This window comes from Gracilinanus agilis, chromosome 2, assembly GCF_016433145.1.
Source record: "Gracilinanus agilis isolate LMUSP501 chromosome 2, AgileGrace, whole genome shotgun sequence".
In the NCBI taxonomy this organism is placed as follows: Eukaryota; Metazoa; Chordata; class Mammalia; order Didelphimorphia; family Didelphidae; genus Gracilinanus; species Gracilinanus agilis.
This window is the reverse complement of record NC_058131.1, coordinates 581,872,097-581,894,146: the sequence shown is the minus strand read 5'-3', so window position 1 is coordinate 581,894,146 and position 22,050 is coordinate 581,872,097. Positions and strand designations below refer to the sequence as shown.

Genomic DNA, 22,050 nt, shown 5'->3' with positions numbered 1-22,050 from the left:
CATTTTGAGGAAAAGTTTATGGAACATGAAAGTTAGATATCAAGGGCACATGAAAGGCTAAAAAGTTATTTCTTTTTGGGGGGTTAAAAAAAACAAATACTATTTGGTCCAACAATAATGTATTCTCAAAAAAACCTTTCATAACAGAATTTTAGCAAATAAGTTTGTATTCTCAAATTAAGGAGGCTTAAGCATCGATCTACCTAAGACACAAAATATACTAAATAATCTCACTTTATAATTATATGGTTTACTTAAAAAGATTATTTTTTGTTTTTCTAAAAAGATTATGCAAAAATTAAGATGCATTTGAAAAGGACTGTTTCAAGGGGAACAAAGTTCAGTTTTAGCATGTCATAATTTTACATATTTAAAAGAGAAAGATTTTTACATATAAATGACTAGAATTCTTTCTCCTTCTAGCTTCTTTAAATCTCATCTAAATTTAGTTCCATCTTCTAAAAGAAGTCTTTCCTAGTCCTTTTAGATCAGTGATTCCCAAAGTGGGCGCCACCACCCCCTGGTGGGTGCTGCAGCGATCCAGGAGAGCAGTGATGGCCACAGGTGCATTTGGGGGCGGTGAATAACTGTAAGGGGGTGGTGATAGTATGTGACAGGGGGTGCTAAGTAATATTTTTTCTGGAAAGGGGGCGGTAGGTCAAAAAAGTTTGGGAATCATTGTTTTAGAGTCTTCCTTCTGAAATTATCTCCAACTTAACCTGTCTATAGCCTGTTCGCACACAGTTATTTGCATGTTGTCTCCCTGGTTAGATTGGGAATTCCTTTAGAGACTTTCTGCCTTTTACTTTTCTTTGTATCCTCAGCACTTTGTATATAGTGCCTAGCGCATAGCAAGTACATTATAAATGTTTATTTAGTGATTAGTCAATTAGAAACTTTTGGACATTAAACTGTAGCAAAGAATAGTATTGTATATCTATGAGTAAACTTCAAGTATTATTTTGGGCATTTCAAAATTCTTAGCAATTCAAAGTATTTCCCAAGGAAAATTTATCCAAGTTTCTAAGCGGTTCAAGTAAATGTTAATTTTCAAAAATTCTAGCTAATTTTAGACCAAAACAACTACCTTTAAATTTTAAAGTATGCCAGTATTTTTTATTTTTTAATTAATCTGCTATAAGAGAGGTAGCCATACTAATAAATTATTAGTAGCTCTCTCAGTGTTAACTTCAGTGTTTAGATTCCAAAAAAAATCTTCTGAAAAACCAAAACTAAAGATAACATTACTTTTCCCAAGATTGTAGTACTCATTAGAAAATAGTGTAGTTACCTGCAATGATCTGAAATTTTGTAATTTAAGGCATTGGAGGAAGAGAAGAATAGTCATTTGTTACTAGAAACCTGGATAAGAGAATTTATAAAGTCATTCTGAGGAGGTAACACAATCCTGTCTCTTTATAAGGGTTAAGTTTACAATATCTCTATAAACTTTTTTCTGTCAATCCTCTTCTGAAATGGTCTTTCCTACTTCTAAATTATTATATTACTTGTCTATTATTCATTTGGCATTCATGATCAACATTATTTTAAACTATTTTATTTTGTATTATTATTTATCTTTTTCTTGTTTTTTCTAGATTACATATAGATAAAATCTTAATAATCATTTTCTGACTTTGCAATCCATGCTCTCTCTCCCTCCTATTCCTTCCCTGTACAAGATAGCTGGTAATATGATATAGGCTGTATATGTGCTATCATGCAATATATATTTTAATTTCTGTTATGTTGTAAAAGATGATACATACCACTTATACTAGAGAAAAATTAATGAAGGAAATAAAGTGATGAAAAGTATGCTTCAATCTGTGTTCAGATTCCATCAGTGCCTTCTATAGAAATGGATAACCTTTTTCATAATGAATTCTTTGAAGTTGTCTCAGATCCTTTCATCGCTGATAATTATTTCATTCACAGCTGATTACTGTAAATTATTACTGTTAATGGGTAGGAACATTCTCCTGGTTCTGCTCACTTCACTTTGTATCACTTTGTGTAGGTCTTTCCGGGTTTTTTTTTCCACATCCTGTTCATCATATCTTATGGCATGACAATATTCCATTACAACCACAGACTACAATTTGCTCAGAATTCCTAATTTAATGGACATCCCTTCAGTTTCTAATTCTTTGCCACCACAAAAAGAGCTGCTATAAATATTTTTGTGCACATAGATCCTTTCCCCTTATCTTTGATCTCATTGGAATATAGATCAGGTAGTAGTATTGATGGGTCAAAGAGTATGCAGTTTTCAGGCCCTTTAGGCATGGTACCAAAATAGATCAAGTCAGCTGACATTAAACAGAATGACTATGTCCAAGTACTATGCAGTTCGTCATTTTTTAAATATCTTTTATGCTGTGCATTATAAAATATCACAAAAAAAGTTTGGAGGATGTCTTACCTCCAAACTTTTTTTGTGATATTCTGTTTAATGTCAGCTGACTTGATCCATCCTCACAAAATCAATTCTATGTTATTTGTCAAGCATTCTGAACTCTTTAAAGAAAAATATTAAATGCTTTATATAATGAATAATAAACCATGTTATTTTGAGATAAAGCATGCTTATAAGGTGCTGGAATTTTCTAACCACTCTTTTTTAGCTTTGAATAGCTACCTAACAGCCATATTTGAGTATGAATGACAATATCTATTTAAAAAAATGCTTTTTTTACATACTATCACTGGCACTGTGAATCTGGTTAAGAGCACTGGACCTGGAGTTGGGAAGATCCAAGTTCAACTAGAGTCTTAAGACACTTCCTAGCTAGTGATCCTTGGGCAAGTCATTTAAATTCTGTATACCTAGGACATAACTAAATTGCTCAGTGGAGAGAATGCTGGACCTGGAGTCAGATTTGAGTTCAAATCTAGCCTCAGACACTTTCTAGTTGTGTAACCTTTGGCAAGTCGTCTTAAGTTACCAAAACATGAAAATCATTAAAATCTCAGAAGAGACCTTGGGGAATTTGGGATGGCACTGAATAAGTTAACCAATTTATATAGAATTATAATTTTTATTAGATTGTCTTTATCTACCAGTGTATAATATTTCTCCAAATATTTAGATCTGCCTTTGCATAAAGCCTAATTTATTCCTAACTTGATGTAAGATCAATACTAGCCCTTGGTTTTAGGAGGATACTACTTATATTAAGGAAAGATTTCTTTATTCCTTTATTTTACAGTTAAAAAAAAACCAAACAAACAGGAATGGGTGGTGTATTTTGTCAAATGCCTTTTCAATATCCACTAAAAAAAACCACATATAAATTTTCTTATTTTTTGTTATTAGTTGTTTAGAATTTTCTTGATAATAAACCAGTTCTAAATTTCCAACATATATCCAGTCGGGAGAGGGTAAGAAGAGAGGGAGAGGAGAAGGGAGAGAGAAGAGAGAGAATGAGTGTGTGTATAAATAAAATCCTTGTCATATATTGCTATAGTCTCCTTAATAATATACTAAAAACTGCTGGCATCAATATTGATTAGAAATATAGATCTAAAAGCAGAGCTAAGAAGGCAGCTTAGTAGCAGGAAAAACTTAAGAGCCTCTCAGAAATTTCTTCTAAAGTGATCATTACCCTAATCAGTAGAGTATAGAATTCTATCTTATCCCACAGAGAAGTAGAAAGGGAATACGGAAAGGGAAGAGGGAAGCAACTGGAGGGAAGAGGAAGGGGTGTGTGTGTGACAAAAAGCAAAATAATAGTGAGGAGGAACAGAGAGAAAGGGAATAGAGCAGGATTTAAAGATGATAATATGATGGAGGGCAGCACACAGTTAATAAGCATAACGCTGAATGCGAATGGGATGAACTTACCCATAAAACAAAAGCAGACAGCAGAGTAGATTAAAAACCAAAATCATACCATATGTTGTTTACAAGAAACACACATGAGGCAAGTAGACACAAAAAGGGTAAAGGTAAGAGGCTAGAGCAGAATTTATTAGGCATTAACTGAGAAAAAGAAGGCAGGAATCACAATCATGATATCTGACAAAGTCAAAGTAAAAATAGGTCTGATTAAAAGAGATAAAGAAGGTAATTGCATACTGATAAAAGGCAGTATAGACAACGAAGAAATATCAATACTCAATATGTATGCACCAAATGGTATAGCATCCAGATTTTTAAAGGAGAAACTATTGGACCTTAAGGAGGAAATAGACTGGAAAACTATACTAGTGGGAGACCTGAACCTTCCACTATCAGATCTAGATAAACCAAAACAAAAAATAAATAAGAAAGTAAGAGATGTGAATAAAATCTTAGAAAAATTAGAGGTAATAGATATATGGAGGAAAGTAAATAGGGATAAAAAGGAATATACCTTCTTTTCAGCATCACATAGTAAACTTACAAAGATTGACCATGTTCTAGGACATAAAAACATTGCAAACAAATACAGAACTAATAAATGCAACTTTTTCAAATAATGTGATAAAAATTATAATTAGTAATGTTACATGGAAATTAATTGGAAATTAAATAATCTGATTCTCCAAAACTGGTTGGTTAAAGAACAAATCATAGAAACAATTACTGATTTCATTGGAGAGAATAATAATAATAATAATAAGGAAACAATATACCAAAATTTATGGGATACAGCAAAAACAGTACTCGGGAAAATTTATATCCCCGGGTACCCATATTAATAAAACAGAGAAAGAGGATATTAATGAATTGGGCATGCAACTAAAAAAAACTAGAAAAACAAATTAAAAACCCTTAAAGACCAAATTGGAAATCCTAAAAATCAAAAAAAATTGAAAGTAAAAGAAATAATGAACTAATAAATAAGACTAGGAGCTGGTGTCTTGGAAAAAAAAATAGATAAAGTATTGGTTAATTGGATTAAGAAAAAGAAGAGAACCAAATCAACAATATCATAAATGAAAAGGGTGATCTCACCACTAATGAAGAGGAAATTAAGGCAACTATTAAAGAGTAATTTCACCCAATTATATGACAGTAAATATGGCAATCTAGGTGAAATGGTTGAATATTTACAAAAATATAAATTGCCTAGGTCAATAGAAAAGGAAATAGAATGCTTAAATAATCCCATATCAGAAAAAGAAATTGAACAAGCCATGAAGGAATGCCCCAAGAAAAAATCACCAGGACCAGATGGATTCACAAGTGAATTCTATCATACATTTAAAGATCAATTAATTCCAATATACTACAAACAATTCGACATAATAGGCAAAGGAGTCTAACCAAATTCCTTTTAATGATACAAAAATGATATTGATCCCTAAGCCAGGAAGATCAAAAACAGGGAAGGAAAACTACAGATCAATATACTTAATGAACATAGATGCAAAAATATTAAATAAAATACTAGCTAAAAGGCTATAGCAAGTTATCACAAGGATTATTCACTATGACCAGGTGGGATTTATACCAGGAATGCAAGGATAGTTTAATATTAGGAAAACCATCCGCATAATTGACCATATGAACAGCCAAACTAATAGAAATCACATGATTATCTCAATAGACACAGAAAAAGCCTTTGACAAAATATAACACTCATTCCTATTGAAAACACTAGAAAATATAGGAATGAATAAAGGGCCTTTCCTCAAAATAATAAACAGTATTTATTTAAAACCATCAGCAAGTATCATCTGCAATGAAGATAAGTTAGACGCACTCCAAACAAGATCAGGAGTGAAGCAGGGATGCCCATTATCACCACTGCTATTTACTAGAAATGCTAGCAGTAGCAATTAAAGAAAAAGAAATTGAAGGGATCAAAATAGGCAATGAGGAAACAAAATTATCACTCTTTGCAGACGGCATGATGGTATACTTAGAGAATCCAAGAAAATGCACTAAAAAAACTAGAAGAAATAATCACTTTAGCAAAGTTGCAGGGTACAAAATAAACCCATATTAATTCTTTAGCATTCCTATATGTTTCCAACAAAACCCAGCAGCAAGAGTTAGAAAGAGAAACTCCATTTAAAATCACTCTAGACAAGATAAAATACCTGGGAATCTACTAGCCAAGACAAATTCAGGAATTATATGAACATAACTACAAAACACTCTTCACACAAATAAAACTAGATCTAAAAAATTGGAAAAACATCAATTGCTCATGGGTAGGACGAGCTAATATGATAAAACGACAATCCTATTGAAATTAATTTACTAATTCAGTGCTATGCCTATCAAACTACTAAAATACCTTTTTGTAGAATTTAGAAAAAATTATTACATAGTTCATCTGAAAGAACAAAAGATCAAAAATATCAAGGGAACTAATGAAAAAAGTGAAGGATGGAGGCCTAGCACTACCAGATCTCAAACTATACTATAAAGCAGTGATCATCAAAACAATATGGTCCTGACTTAAGAGATAGAAGAGTGAATCAATGGAATAGACTTGGAGTAAATGACAGTAGCAAGATAATGTTCGATAAACCCAAAGATCCCAGCTTTTGGGACAAGAACTCACTATCTGACAAAAACTGCTAGGAGAATTGGAAAACAGTATGGGAGAAATTAGGTCTAGATCAACATCTTATACCCTATACCAAGATTAATTCAGAATGGGTAACAAATATAAAAAGGGAAATCATAACAAATTAAGTGAATATAGAATGGTATGCCTATCAGATCTATGGGAAAGGAAGAAATTTAAGGCCAAGCAGGCAATAGAGAACCCTACAAAATGTAAAATGAATAATTTTGATTATATTAAATTCAGAAATTTTTGTACTAACAAAACCAAGGCAACCAAAATAAGAAGGGAAGCAATACATTGGGGAAAATTTTTTATAACAAAAAACCTCTGGCAAAGGACTAATTTCTAAATATAAGGAGCTAAGTCAATTGTACGAAAAGCCATTCCCCAATTGACAATAAATAATCAGTTTTCAGATAAAGAAATCAAATCTATCAATTAGTACATGAAAAAGTGTCCTAATTCTCTCATAATTTGGGAAATACAACTCAAAACAATGCCAAGGTACCACCTCACACCTAGCAGATTGGCCAATATGACAGTAAAGAAAAATAATGTTGGAGGGGTTTTGGCAAAATTTGGCATTACTGGCGGAGTTGTGAATTAATCCAGCCATTCTGGAAGGCAGTTTGGAATTATGAGCAAAGGGCTTTAAAAGACTGCCTTTCCCTTTGATCCAGCAATACCAGTGCTGAGTTTGTACCTCCGCCCCCACCCCCCAACCCCCGCCCAAAGAGATAAGGAAAAAAACTTGTACAAAAATATTCATAGCTGTACTCTTTTTGGTGACCAAAAAAATTGGAAAATGAAGGGTTGTCCTTTGGGGAATGACTGAACAAACTGTGGTATATGATGATGGTGATGGAATACTACTGTGCTTTAAGGAATGATGATTCTGGAGGATTTCTATACAAAACTGGGAGAACCTCAATGAAATGATGCAGAATGAAATGAGGAGAACCAGGAGAACACTGTGTGCAGAAAGTAAAACATTATGGAACAATCCAATGTAATGGACTTTGCTAATAGCAATGCAACAAGCCAGGACGCTCCTGAAGGACTTATGGGAAAGAATGCTAACCACATTGAAAGAAAGAACTATGTGAGTAGAAATGCAAAAGATAAACATTACATCACTTATCACATGTATGTATGTGATTTGGGCTTTGGCTTTAAAAGATTGCTCCATAGCAAAAATGAGTAATATGCAAACGTATCAAGTGTCAACATTTGTACAACACAGTGGAATTGCTTGTTGGCTCTGGGAGGAGAGAAGAGGGGAGGGGGAGGGAAGGAAAATAAATCATATAAACATGGAAAAATATTTAAAATTTAAAGTTAATTTAAAAAAGAAATATAGATCTATAATTTTTTTCTTTTTTAACTTTCCTTTGTTTAGTTATCAAAGCCATATTTTAATTATTTAAAAAATTTCTTAGGACTTCCCCATTTCCTATTTTTAAAAACAGCTTATATAGTGTTAGAATTGGAGTGTGCTTATGAATCCATCTGAATCCATCCTTTTCCCTACCATGGGGAGTTCATTTATTAAATTTCTTCTGAAGCTAGATCAAGTCTTCTTTACTTTTCTTTTAATCTGGGTATTTATTCTTTTTTATTATATTCATCCATTTCACTTAAATTGACAGGTTATTTGGGCATGTAATTGGGCAAAATAGTTTCTGGTAATTATTCTTACTTCTTCATTGGTTATGTATTCATCCCTTTCATTTTTGATACTGGTACTTTGGTTTTCTTTTTTCAAAATCAAAGTATCCATTGCGCGTACACGCGCACGCACACTCACACACACACACATTTTTTAGCTCCACATTTTAAATATTCTTTTTTTGCTTTCAATGTTAGTAATCACTTCTTTGACTTACAGAATTTCTACTAGGGCCTTTTAATTTGTTAGTTTTCTAGTTTCATGTAAAATTCATTAATTTGTTCTTTCTCTTTTATTGAAGAAAGTATATATACACAAAACACTCCACTAAAGAATGGTTTGGGTGCATCCACAAAAATCTGATGTATTTGTCTCATCATTCAGTTGTCTATGATTTGTTTTATGACCTGCCATTCTTTACTACCATTTGCTACTAGTCTCAAATACATTTTTAATCTTTTTTTTTCCAGTTGTCCTTTACTGAATATAATTTTTATTGCACCATGGGCCATAAGATGTTCAACAGTTCTGCTTTTCTGCATGCCTTTATGAGGTTTTTATGTCTTAATGCAGGGTCAGTTTTTGTAAGGTGCCAAGTACAGCTGAAAAACAGGTATGTTCTTTCCATTTCCAATAAATAGTGTTTAGTAATCTAAAATATCAAGCCTTTCTAAAATTTGATCAGATCTTATTTAGATTTTATGCCACTTGGTACATGTTTCATATTGATACTAACTGTTTGTGATGCTTTTCCACAAAACATAGCTTCCCTGTTTATTTCTTTAAGTATTAGTTGTTACCTAATGTGAGATCAAGATTTCTACCTCTGCTTTTTTTTTACTTTAGATAAACCACTGTAGATTTTGCTCTAGCCCTTGATTTTTAATTCTTTCTTTATATTTCAGATGTTGCCCCAAAACAACATATTCTGAAATTATGCTTTCTAATCCATTCTACTATACCCTTCGGTTTCATAGATGAGTTCATTCCATTGATGATTTACATAGTAATTACTATTAATTGTATATTTCTCTCTGCCCTCTTTTTTTATGCTTTTCTATTTGTTTCCTGTCCCAATAAAGTTCTGTGCCAGAACTCTAGATCTGATAATCTGCATCTGCTCCCCTGCTCCACCCATCCCTTCTCTTTACTCTCCCAATAACCAAACACAAGTTCTTAACCATCCCCCACCCCTTCAGCTTCTTTTTTTAGATCCACCCTTCTTTAGTAGTTTCTTTTTAAATATTAACCCTCCCTTAATCTATTCTCCTATATTTCTGTACCTAAACTATTTTTCAAAGGATGAATTCTATGTTTTTGGTTTGTTTCTAATTTTAGCTTAAGTTATAAGCCCTAAAACATAACATGGTATTCTTAAAGGCCCATTATTAAAGACTGCTTAATTTCATAATAACAGAAAAAAGTACTTAATACACATTTTTCTCTCAATCATGGGGTGGGGTAGGGGGAGGATGTGCTTCAGTCCTCTGGCCTATGGAGTGAAATAAACAGAAGTTCTCTAAAAAGAGCATCCAATCTTTTGCCATCTCTATACTACAGAATCCCTCCCTTCCTTCAAGAGACAGGTCATGCACCAACTTCTCACAAAATTTCATAATACCAGGTCCAACTGCTAACATCCTCATTCCCAACCTTGCATTTAACTCTTCTATATCTACTCTGAATATGGCTCTCTCTCTATATATATATATAGATATAGATATCTAGATATCTATATCTATATTTATTTGTTTATATTTCCCCAGTAGGATGCAAGATCCTTGAGAATAGTGATTGTTTTATTTTTTGCCTTTGAAATCTCAGTTCCCAACACAACACCTGGCATTTAGTGGGAGCTTAATAAAAACTTGTTGATTGAAGTAACTCATAAGAATGAAATTTCTCTTTTCACCATTATATACTACTACTTCACATACCTACCAAAAATGATACAGAAAGACTGTGTGTGCTTCCTAAGAAGCTGAGAGGAAAAGGCTGAGGAGAGTTGTTGTGATACTAAATAAAAATTCCTAATAATTTCCTGACATTTACTGCATTAATTGAGGGAGTCACAGAGAATCAAGACCAGAGGAGTAAGATGTCTGATTTGGTACTGTCAGAATGGAAAATATGGGATAGGAGCAAAGGATTTCTGCTTCCTAAATTCCCTCACTAAATGGTAGGTGAACATTTCCTAGGAAGCAGAAGGATATTAAATTCATGAGCTCTGACCTAGCCTATGCCTGATTCTTGCTGAATACTGCTCAATGTACTAGGCTATATGCAGAATGAAGCTCAAGCCAATGACAGTTATTATATTTAGCTTTAACTACTGAAAATCAAACAACATTAAATGCCCACTTTGAGTAAGGTATTATGAACTATTATTTATTTGTTATTTAAATGATAGTAAACCAGATTATTCAAGTTGGTCCTTTATTCATACATCAAAACAAGCAAGAACTCCTCCATAAAAATCAGTAAACATACTATAAAAGAAAACATGGCATGTTACCTTTTTGGCACTTTCAGGACCTGCTTCATCAAAGCGAAATCGGACAATTCTGAAATCTTTACAATAAATAATTAGCTCTGTAGGATTAAATTTGAGTTTCTGGTTGGGGCCTAGGATCTTCTGTTTTCTTTTGTTGTCATTTACTAAAATGAAAGAAGATTAAAAAGAATATTGTTAAATTTTGCTTTCACATTCATAATCTCCATCACTCATTAGGGTAAAACATGTTTTAGTAAAATATTATCTAAACTACTGAAATTGCCATAATTTGAGCACTAAATAATTTAGGCTTTCATTTATTAGTCTTTTCATGTTTTTTACCTGTCCTTGAGTCTTTTTTTGGGAGGGGGTGGAAGCTTACTATATGTAGCCAAATAAATATTCCATTTTTCAAATTAAAAGATTATTAAATATTAAAGGGTCACTATCCAAACAAAATTATTAAACTCAAAATTTATTAATTCAAAAGTGATAGTTGAAAAAACAAGAAAATGTAAAGTTATATCCGTGCTACAATAACTATTCATTTACTTTAAAATGATATAACTCACTCATATAGAACAAGGGTCAGCAAGGTAGGACTCCTGGGCCAAATCCAGCCTGCCACCTGCTTTTGTACAGCTTGTAAGTTAAGAATGCTTTTTACAAAATGAAAATGCAAATGGTATTTTATAAAGTGACAGGCAACAGGCTAGATTTGGCCTGGAGGTCCTAATTTGCCAATCCCTAGAATGGTGCCTCAAAATTCTACAGCAACCTTGTGAAGTAAGTAATGCAAATATCTATTTTACAGATGAAGAAATCAAGGCTCAAATAACATAAAAAGGTCACCCAGAAAACATGGGGCAGTTAGGATTTAAGACCAAGTCTTTTGGCACTAAGCTTAGTAACTCATTTCACTTACAACATGTAGCTATAAAATAACAACTTCAAATTCATTCTTTTAACTTGTTATTTAGATTCATAATTTGGTTGAAATCCAAGTAATATTTGGCATCAAAAAAATTTGATGAATTTTACTCATCAAAAAGTAAAAAGTTATTGCAAATCTAATCCAAGTAGCTTTAGACCAGTGGTTCCCAAACTTTTTTGGCCTACCGCCCCCTTTCCAGAAAAAATATTACTTAGCGCCCCCTGTCACATACTATCACCACCCCCTTAGTTATTCACCGCCCCCAAATGCACCTGTGGCCATCACCGCTCCCCTGGATTGCTGCAGCACCCACCAGGGGGCAGTGGCACTCACTTTGGGAATCACTGCTTTTGACTCTTGCATCAATACTCTAATTCCTGAACAAAATTAACTTATAAAAAACAATTTACTAAGAGCATATACATACCTGTTACAATTTGCTCAATACATGTTAAAGGGACATCATGTTCACCAAGAAGAAGGTTTCTATAGTGAAATTTCTGAAATTAAAAAAAATAATAAAATTTCTATTTTAAAAAAGTGATGTTTAAAAAAAAAATCACACTAACATACTTAAATTTTAAACCCTAAAAGAAGGGGTATTTTTTTTTTTTTGGTTTGTTTTTTTAATGGTTCTTTAAATAGAAGGAAAACAAAAAAAAATGTGCATCCAAAGCCAAGTACAAGAAGCCAATGGGCCTATATCAGAAGATAGCCCAAGCCTAGGATAAACCCTATCCCCATCATGATTTCATGTGGATTAAATCAGGTTTAATGAACATATATGGAGGAAGTCACAATGCCACCTAAGTGTGAATAAGGCGTTGTTGCCTTCTTTGAAAGTCCTTGTTATTTTTTACTCCGTCATTTCAGTTGTATCCAGTTCTCTGTGATCCCATTTTGGGGTTTTCTTGGCAAAGATATTGGAGTAGTTTGCTATCTCCAGCTTATTTTACAGATGAGGAACAGAGGCAAATGAGATTAAGTGACTTGTCAAGGTGTCACACTGCTAGTAAGTGTCAGAGCTGTATTTGAACTTTCCTGACTAGATATGGTGCTCTCTCTAGCACTATTTAGCTGCTGAAAGTCTGGGCAGAGGCAATCATGCTTATATGCTAGATCAGGGATGGGCAAACTACGGCCTGCCTGTGGGCCAGATGCTGCCCCCTGAAATGTTCTATCTGGCCCCTGCATCATTATTCCTAATCTGGCAAGTACAATGAGTAGGATACAATATGATGAAACTTCAAAAGAGTTGCCTTAGAAACAGACTGATTAGACAGATGAGCATTTCCTTTCCTTTGGCCCCCTCTTTAAAAAGTTTGCCTATCACTGTGCTCGATTATAAGGATAGCTCTGTCTGAAGCTATAATCATATTTAGTGTGAACTTGGGAATTTAACTCACTTTATACATAAATGTTAACACCTATACCCAGAAGTAGAAGGCATTTAAGCGCTATCATTAGAATTACTCCTATTTCAATGAAGGTCTACAGGTTTCCTTTCAATGCCATTTACAAAAGCTCATATTGGAAAATTATCTTTTATGAACAAAAAACTTATTAAAGAATTATTTATTTGGTTTTAAAAACTATTTGGTTAGCTGTATTTTATTCATTTACTAATAGTATTTTTATTGTTTGCCAACTTACTGTTCATTTATGACGAGAGTATTATTGTCAATAGGGCAATTTATAAATTTCCCCCTGGTTTATGGTCATAGATTTAGGCTGATCTATCTATATAACTATAGGTAGTGTTAAGGATGAAGTCAGAGCAGAAGGAATAAGACAATGTATCACAGGAACAGAGTAGGAGTCAAACTCCCACAGGTCCAGAGTCTCGAGGAGGTGGGACGGTGTGGGTGATTAAAGTGAATGAGAGACAGTGTTTCAGCCAGGCAGGCATCATGAATACTGCTCTGGTCTGCCTTATGTAAGGTTTATTTTTATATGCTTTGGAATCACACATAAGGTTGGCATGAATTTCCATTCTCACCATACATCTTTTCTTAGAGATAATGGATTAAGTCATACATTAACTTCTACTGAATTATAAAATCATTTGATTGACATTTCTTAATTATTCTATATTCTTTGATTATACAAAGGATGCAAAAGCTTGGCAAGAACTGTTCATCATGGAGTAACTGGGCTATAAATAGTACTTTCTGTCCATCCATTAGGTGCGATTCATGCATTACAGCTTTAATACAATAGTTAGTTACATTCTGACCAATCAAGTCAGGGATGGTTATTCTTTGCTCTTACATAATCAATTTTTTAATTTTTTAAATTAATCAATTTTTAATCAATTTTTTTCCAGGGAAAGCAGATTCCCATATTATATCCATTGTGCTTTTTAAGTTAACATTCTGGATCAGAGATCAGAAAGGGGGGAGACTTGGAGACTGTTCCAGCCTGTTTTTGCAGGCACCTGTGTATGGGAGTGAGAGATCTAAGTTAGGGTTTTTAAATCTTTAACATTAACTCTCTATCTGCTGGTTCATTATGAAGTGATTTTAGGGGAATTTCTGTATTATTACATGTAAAGGTAGGAATTTCCTAGGAGTCTGTAAGGGGCCTGTAGGGGTTCTAGTGACAGTCTCTACTGTTCTGTATTTCCCTGGGGCTGAATAGGGATATTGATCACAATAATTTCAATACTAAGGAGTGTTAGTAAGAGAAGAGTCATACAGGGGTATCTGAGTGAGGGGTTTCCATCCTCCCTAGAAGAATCTGCTGTTCAGTTCTAGGATCCCCCTGCAACTTTGTCATTCAGGAAGGGTTTGATGGCCCCCGGCATAACAGAACAGATGAATCATACAGGGATAAAATTCATGGTTTTGCCCTAACACAATATTCAAACCAAGCATTTTCAAAGTAATGTGGCCATATGAAATGGAAAAGTACCTATTTAAATGCTTACTTTGTGCCAAACACTGCATTAAGGACAAGTTAAAAAAGGATAAACACAAGAATTCTGGCCTTGAAATAGATTGTTACAACCTATAAATGCTTATCTAGGGCATCTTAAGAGTAAGGAGAAATTCTAAATCAAAAGAGGAAACTGAGCCTCTTTTCAAATCAAAAAAATCCCAGCATGTAACCATGTTAAAAATGAAAAATAAAAAAAAAAAAAAAAAAAAAAAAGAAGTATATGAGAGGGAGCAGTTAGGTAGATTGAGAGCCAGGTCTAGAGACAAGAAGTCCTGTCTTCAAATCTGGCTTCAGACATTTTCTAGCTGTAATTTGCAGGGCAAATCACTTAACCCCCATTGACCAGCCTATGGCCACTCTTCTGCCTTGGAACCAATACACAACACAGCATTGTATAAGATGGAATATTGTATAAGATGGAAGTATAAGATAAAAGGTAATGATTTTTATTAAAAAATAAAGAATAAAAAAAATCTCAGCAAATAAAAAATATTTTTATGCAAATATAATTTCATATTAAGAAGTTGATGGTGACAATATTGATGTAAAAAAATATAAATAAGAAACAAACCTGAAATGGCATTGGATCATCTGTGATAAAAGAAATTTTGAAATTACTGCATATCAGCTTTCCCCACAGATCATATTGACTTGTGTCTGTTGCAATGCATTTCCTCACAAAATTAACTTCATTTACGACTATTTCACCTTTTAAAAAAAGAGAGAAAGAAACATAAATATCCTTCTAGTTATACATTTATTACATGCATTTAAATACATTATCACTGAGTAACATTATTAAAGCCTGTTTTTTAACATCTCTGATGTTGGCTTAATGATAGTATAGTCTTCTGTAATTGCATCATAGCTTAGGTCAGAGAATGAAATATATGTAAAAATATTACCTCTTTTAGAAGTCTATATAGCATACATATCTAGGAAATACCTGGTACTTCACAAGTCTGAGATCTCTTTAGGTAACAGATTCCTTTACTGACCTGAGTGCTCAAAATATAATGGTATCTGGCAGGAGGAATACACTAGTGAAGATCAGGCCACATTCCCTCTTTCTTCCTTTTCATCTCAAAAAATTACTTAACATTCTCCACTTTCTCCTCTTCTACTCTTGAGTCTAATAATACTAATTCCAACACTTCTGCATATACCCTTAACTCCATCCTTTTTAATGTTCTCCTGAAGACTGCCCTTCTCAAAATCCTCTCTTCTTCCCCTTCATCTTCAATGACTCCCTATCTACTGGTTTCTTTCCTATGTACAAACATGCTCAAGTATCAAAATAAAAATACCTTTTCCCCCCAAATCCATCCCTCTTCCAAAATTCCCTATTTCTGCCAAGGGTACCAAAATACTTTCATTCTTTCAGGTTCTCAAACTCTCAGCAACACCCAAGTCCTCCACTTTCTCTCACTTCACATATACAATTAGTTGCCAAATCTTGTCATTTCTACTTCTTCAACATCTTTTCCATCCATTGACTTCTCACCATTCCACAAACACCATACCATCTTAGTTAACGGTATTACCTGTTTCACCTGATCTATTATTACAAAGGCCTCCTTGGTTTGGCTCATCCCTCCCAACTATAAAACATGTACTACTCTATTGCCAAACTGATTTTCCTTAAGGGCAATCTGACCATGTCTCTTCCCCACTCAATAAACTTTAATGATTCCCTATTGCTTCTGGGATAATACAAACATATCCCTGACTTTTAAAGGTCTTCACAAACTGGCTTCAACTTTACAGCTTTATTATACTTTCTCACACTATATGGTCCAATCAAACTAACTTTCTTGCCATTAAATGTTGTAAACATTTAATAAATAATTGTTTATTGTAATTAATACTGATTCTCGGTAATGCCTGGTGAAGAATCACTCAGGTATTTTATTTCTCCAGCAACTATTTTTAAGCTGTATTTAGATTGTATCAATAGAAAAATGGGGCCAGGTACATACCCACCCACACAGACTGAATTCCTTAATTTTAATCTATTTCATTTGAAATTATCTTTGGAAATCAATGTTATAATACACACACACACACACACACACACACACACACACAACACCCTTTTTAAGTATTAGTAATCAAGAGGATTTAAAATGAATTAGCATAACTTTTGCCAAAATAAATCCACTGCTTCATTTTCTCAGTTAAAAATGTATGTATTTATTACCTAATACACAGAATATAAAATTTCTCTCTGAACTGAAATTATGATTTAATTCACAATAAGAAGTTAACTTTTAGTCAGCATTCACCAGAAGAAACAGCATTAAAAATTTTTTTAAATAAAAATTTTAATCTTTATTTTATTTTTATTTAATTTTAACTAATTTAATTAAAAATTTTAAAAAAGTTTAATTTGCTAAAATGATTTTCAATAATTTATTTAAATATAGGTTGACTTTTGACTGTTCGGATTTGAGCTCTATTTGACTTTGGACAAATTATTCTCTAAAAGCCTCAATTTTCTTTTCTGCTCTGAAAAATAAGAGCTTAACTAAATATTTATAGCCTATTCCTGATTTTTGAAAATCCATGACTGATACCGACTAGTGATTGGTGAGTGGCGCCAGGATTAATTTTTGGTTTTTTAAAAATCTTATATTGCTGCTAAAATCACTGAAGTCACAATAGCAAATTTTATTTAATAAAGTTAGAAGAGATAAGTGAATAAAAGTTAGAGAAGATAAACGAACACAGTTATAATAGCAGTGTCCTAACACTAACTTTGAAATTTAATACTAAGAAACAACCAATTTTCGCTTTGTAAAAATTAGCAAATTTTAGTCAACTTGCAGAACAAGTTTATTGTGGGGAAGTTAGCAACTATCATATGCAAGAACAATGATACTGGGAATGAAAAAAAGACATCAAACCTCTAAAAAAAAAGTTAGAAAATTTAAAAACAACAACAAACCTAGTTGACTGAAAGGATACAAATAGTAATTAATGGATTGCTGCCAACCTGGAGGTTGGTTTCTAGAGGAAGGCTACATCTCTGCCCTTTGATCTATTATTTTAAAGAGAGTATCCCAATTTCATCTGGGCCAGCAATGCAGGGACAATTCATAGCCCAGTCCTACACTGATATCTACTTTCAAACCGAACAGTGTCATTAAGTCTTAGGCTACCTGTTGTGCATCCCACATCCCCCAAACTGATGTGGAAACAAGCAATGGATTTAGCCCACTTAAGCTCAGAATGCCTGAGCTCAAGAGATCTTCAGTCTCTCCAGTAGAAAAGTGCTGAAGACATATTCTTGTCAAATCCACAGAGGATGAAAAATTATGTGGGATAGTAATTGCAATCCTAAATAATTTCAATGGGTTATAATGATGAGAATGAGAAATCTTGTAGGATGAACTATATGTAGATGTTAATATAAAATTCTATGTTTAGTTTCAAAATATCAACCATACAAAAACAGGATAGGGAAAGTATAACTAGACAGACATCCACATGAAAAAGACTGCAAGTGAACTGATGCAGAGCGAAAGGAGCAGAGCCAGAAGAACACTGTACACAGAGACTGATATACTGTGGTAAAATCGAATGCAATGGACTTCTGTACCAGCATCAATGCAATGACACAGGACAATTCTGAGGGATTTATGGTAAAGAACGTTGCCCACATTCAGAGGAAGGACTGCAGGAGAGGAAACATAAGAAAAACAACTGCTTGAACGCATGGCTCGGGGTGGACATGATTGAGGATGTGGACTCGAAACTACCACACCAATGCAACTACCAGCGGTTTGGAGATAGGTCTTGATCAAGGACACATGACAAAACCAGTGGAAATGTGCATTGGCCATGGGTGGGGGAGTGCGGGGGGTGAAGGGTAAAGGAGGAGCATGAATCATGTAACCATGTTAAAAATGAATATTAATAAAAGTTCAAAAAAAAAGTNGGGGAGTGCGGGGGGGGGGGGGTGAGGGGGAAAGTAGGAGCATGAATCATGTAACCATGTGGAAAATGAATATTAATAAATGTTTAAATTAAAAAAAAAAAGACTGCAAGTTCAACGGGTAGACGAGTTAGCCAAAAAATTAAATGAGAATTTAACTCTCCTTAATACCAGAATTATAATGTTAAAAATAAAGAGGGTGATCATCTTCTTATAGTCTTCCCTGTTCAGACCACATCTGGAATACTGTGTTTAGTGCTGACACACATTTTAGAGACACTAAGACAAGCTAAAAAACAAGAGTATGTCCAAAGGAGGATGAGATTAAGTTGTCTTCAAGTAGATCACTGGCCTGGAATCAGGAAAATTTATTTTTGTTAGTTTATATGCAGCCTCAGACACTTTCCTAGCTGTGTGACCTGGGCAAGTCATTTAACCCCATTTGCCTCAGTTCTTCTATAAAATGAAGTGGAGAAAAATATGACATTCTAGTAATCTCTGCCAAGAAAACCCTGAATGGTGTCACAAAGAGTTGGACATGAGGCCAGTCAGGTAGCTCAGTGGATTGAGAGCTAGGCCTAGGGATGGGAGGTCCAGATTTCAAATCTGGCCTCAGACACTTCCTAGTTGTGTGACTCTGGGCAAGTCATTTAACACCCATTGCCTAGCCCTGATTACTCTTCTGCCAGAAGGTAAGGGATATATTTATACCTTCCTTCTGTAATCAATACTGTATATTGGTTCTGTATATTGTATATATACAATACTGTATATTGGTTATGGGGCCAAGTAAGATAAACTTAATCCCTTTTCCAAATGTTGTTTTATATATAAAACATAGTTTAGGTTTGTCTTACTTGGCCCCAGAAAAACTAAGAGAAATGGTATACTTTAGAGAATAAGATTTTTGACTTGATATAAGAAAACTTACAATTAGAACTGTCATTGGCTGGCTTATAAGGTAGTTCCCTATCATAAGAGGTCTTTGAGAGAAGTTACAGAGGTGAATTCTGTACAAGTTGGACCATAGCCTCTAAGTCTGAGATTCCAGAATTCTATGAAATCTAGTTGGATAGCTCCAAAAGGTGTGCAGTTCTGTGCAACATTAGCAGATTACAGTTTTAATAATTCTCAAGTTTATACTACTGCAACCCCTGTACCTTCAAATGGCAGATAATTTTTTGTTTCACCTAAAGATATATGTTCTATCTATATGCCTAGTTCTATTTGAACCAGAGAAAAATATAAAGAAAGAACATAGTATAAAGATGATACTAGAAAATAAGTATTGTTTTATTAGTTTAAACATAAGAAGTAGAGAAGCTGGCTTGAGGAAGAATTGGAGTTTCAAATAGAGCCGAGAGAGAGTCTTAATTTCAACTGTTGGCAGTTATAACCATTTTTTCTATGACAGTTACATGCTCTGGGTGTGGCATTCTGACAGTTGGCTTCTGGCAGTCAACAGAGCCACATGCAGCTTCTTTCTCTCTCAGGGCTAGAGAAGGTAACATCTTTGTCTCTCTCTATCTCAGTCTGAGGGAAAGACTTGAAGGAGTGGAGTGTTTTCTTTTCCAACTTGGGAAACACTATTCATTTATCTGTTACTGCATTTAGATTGGTTAAACTCTGAAAAGACCAAAGAAAACTCTGGCTCAGAGTCCTAACTTGATTCTTGTTGAGACTCAACCAGCCAGCCTTGGTTATCTTTATAACTTAAAGGCGAAGTTAAGAATTATAGTGGTAGTTTTAGTTAGAATAGTATAAAATTTTGTTTGTTAGATCAAGGAGGATTAGGGTAGCCTGTGAACCATAGGAGAAGCGGTTCCTTGCGGAACCTGGGAGTTTATTTGGGTGGAGTCAGAATCCCTTAGAATTAGAAATCCTTTTACCCTTATATATTGTAAATAAAAAGTTTAATTTTCTATAACAAGAGTCTCTTTAACATTCCTTGCATCTGGCCCTGAAGGGAAGTTCATCTTTGAGCTTCACTTTATCACTGAATATACTTTTTTTTTGTTTTTTTTTTTGTTTTTAAACCCTTCACTTCTGTGTATTGGCTCCTTGGTGGAAGAGTGGTAAGGGTGGACAATGGGGGTCAAGTGACTTGCCCAGGGTCACACAGCTGGGAGTGTCTGAGGCTGGATTTGAACCTAGGACTTCCTATCTCTAGGCCTGACTCTCAATCCACTGAGCTACCCAGCTGTCCCTCTGAATATACTTTTGATTTGATAGCATCTATCAAAAGTATCTGAATCAATTTGAAGCTTTACTTCCTAGGTCTTTGTCCTTTATTTTGTGCTTGCCTATTTTTATTTTTACAATAGGCAGAAGAAAAGGAAGCTTTTTCTCTTTTCCAAATCTGAGAGTATGGTATACTTTACTGAACATGGAAAATAACATCCTCCTCATTCTGTAAACTGAACAATATGAATAATTGTGAATGCCACTAACACCTATAAAATGTAAAGGTTTTTTAAAAAACTGAATCTAGGTCTCTGGCAAGGAAAAATTATCAACATCACAAAATCTTAATTCACACAAATGGCACTTGTTAATTTGTCATTTGCCAATGTTTGACATAGTCAATGTTTGACATAGTCAATGTTATTGCAATGTTAGCTACATCTCTTTCTTAATATAATCAGAAGCTGATCCAAACCCAGATGTCAACACTTTTATATCATTTATATTGTCAAATGATTATGTTAGAAGACTAGAATTATCAATATCAACTTATAGGAAGTTATAAAAATCATAAGATTGCTTCTACCTACATAAAACTACAGTTTCAATGTAAAAATTCAAGTTAATCCAAATTAAATCCATGACTCAAAGAAATACGAGAAATGACTAAAAACCAGGTAGTTTTAGATCCTAATTAGAAAATCTTCTGAACTCATGAAATGACACTAAGACTGGAAATGTATTAAAGTTATCTCAAAGATTTGAAATTTCCCATTTTCAAAGTTTCTTTTAACACTGCAAAAAAATTATTTGGGATTCATTTTACTAAGAAGTAATAAAGCATTATTATTAGTTATTCTCTATAAATAAAAGGAATTATAATGATTTCCAGTGAACAGAATACATAAAACTTCTACAACAGTAGAATCTTTAAACCAAAACATCTGGTTCTCAAAGTTCACTTATCTCTTGGGACTATTGCAATAACCTTCTAACTGGTTCCCCTGCTTTTTTTTTTTTTTTAACATTCATTTTTTTTTATTTACATTTATTAATATTCATTTTTAACATGGTTACATGATTCATGCTCCTCCTTTCCCCTTCAACCCCCCCCCCGCACCCCCCCTACCCATGCGCATTTGCACTAGTTTTGTCATGTGTCCTTGATCAAGACCAATTTCCAAATTGTTGGTAGTTGCATTGGTGTGGTAGTTTCGAGTCTACACCCTCAATCATGTCAACCCCGACCCATGCGTTCATGCAGTTGTTTTTCCTATATGTTTCCTCTCCTGCAGTCCCTCCTCTGAATGTGGGTAGCATCTTTACCATAAATCCCTCAGAATTGTCCTGGGTCATTGCATTGCTGCTGGTACAGAGGTC

General features: G+C 33.9%; 1 protein-coding gene across 1 annotated transcript in view; it reads right to left on the bottom strand.

The window, feature by feature from the left end:
- MTMR10 (myotubularin related protein 10) overlaps positions 1 to 22,050 on the bottom strand; it is a 75,400-nt gene that overhangs the window by 27,542 nt on the left and 25,808 nt on the right. The window contains exons 3-5 of the mRNA XM_044665398.1: positions 15,121 to 15,257; positions 12,037 to 12,109; positions 10,697 to 10,839 (exon numbers count right to left, since the gene is read on the bottom strand). Coding sequence (XP_044521333.1) covers positions 10,697 to 10,839; positions 12,037 to 12,109; positions 15,121 to 15,257 — 353 coding nt within the window. The remainder of the gene's footprint in view (positions 1 to 10,696; positions 10,840 to 12,036; positions 12,110 to 15,120; positions 15,258 to 22,050) is intronic.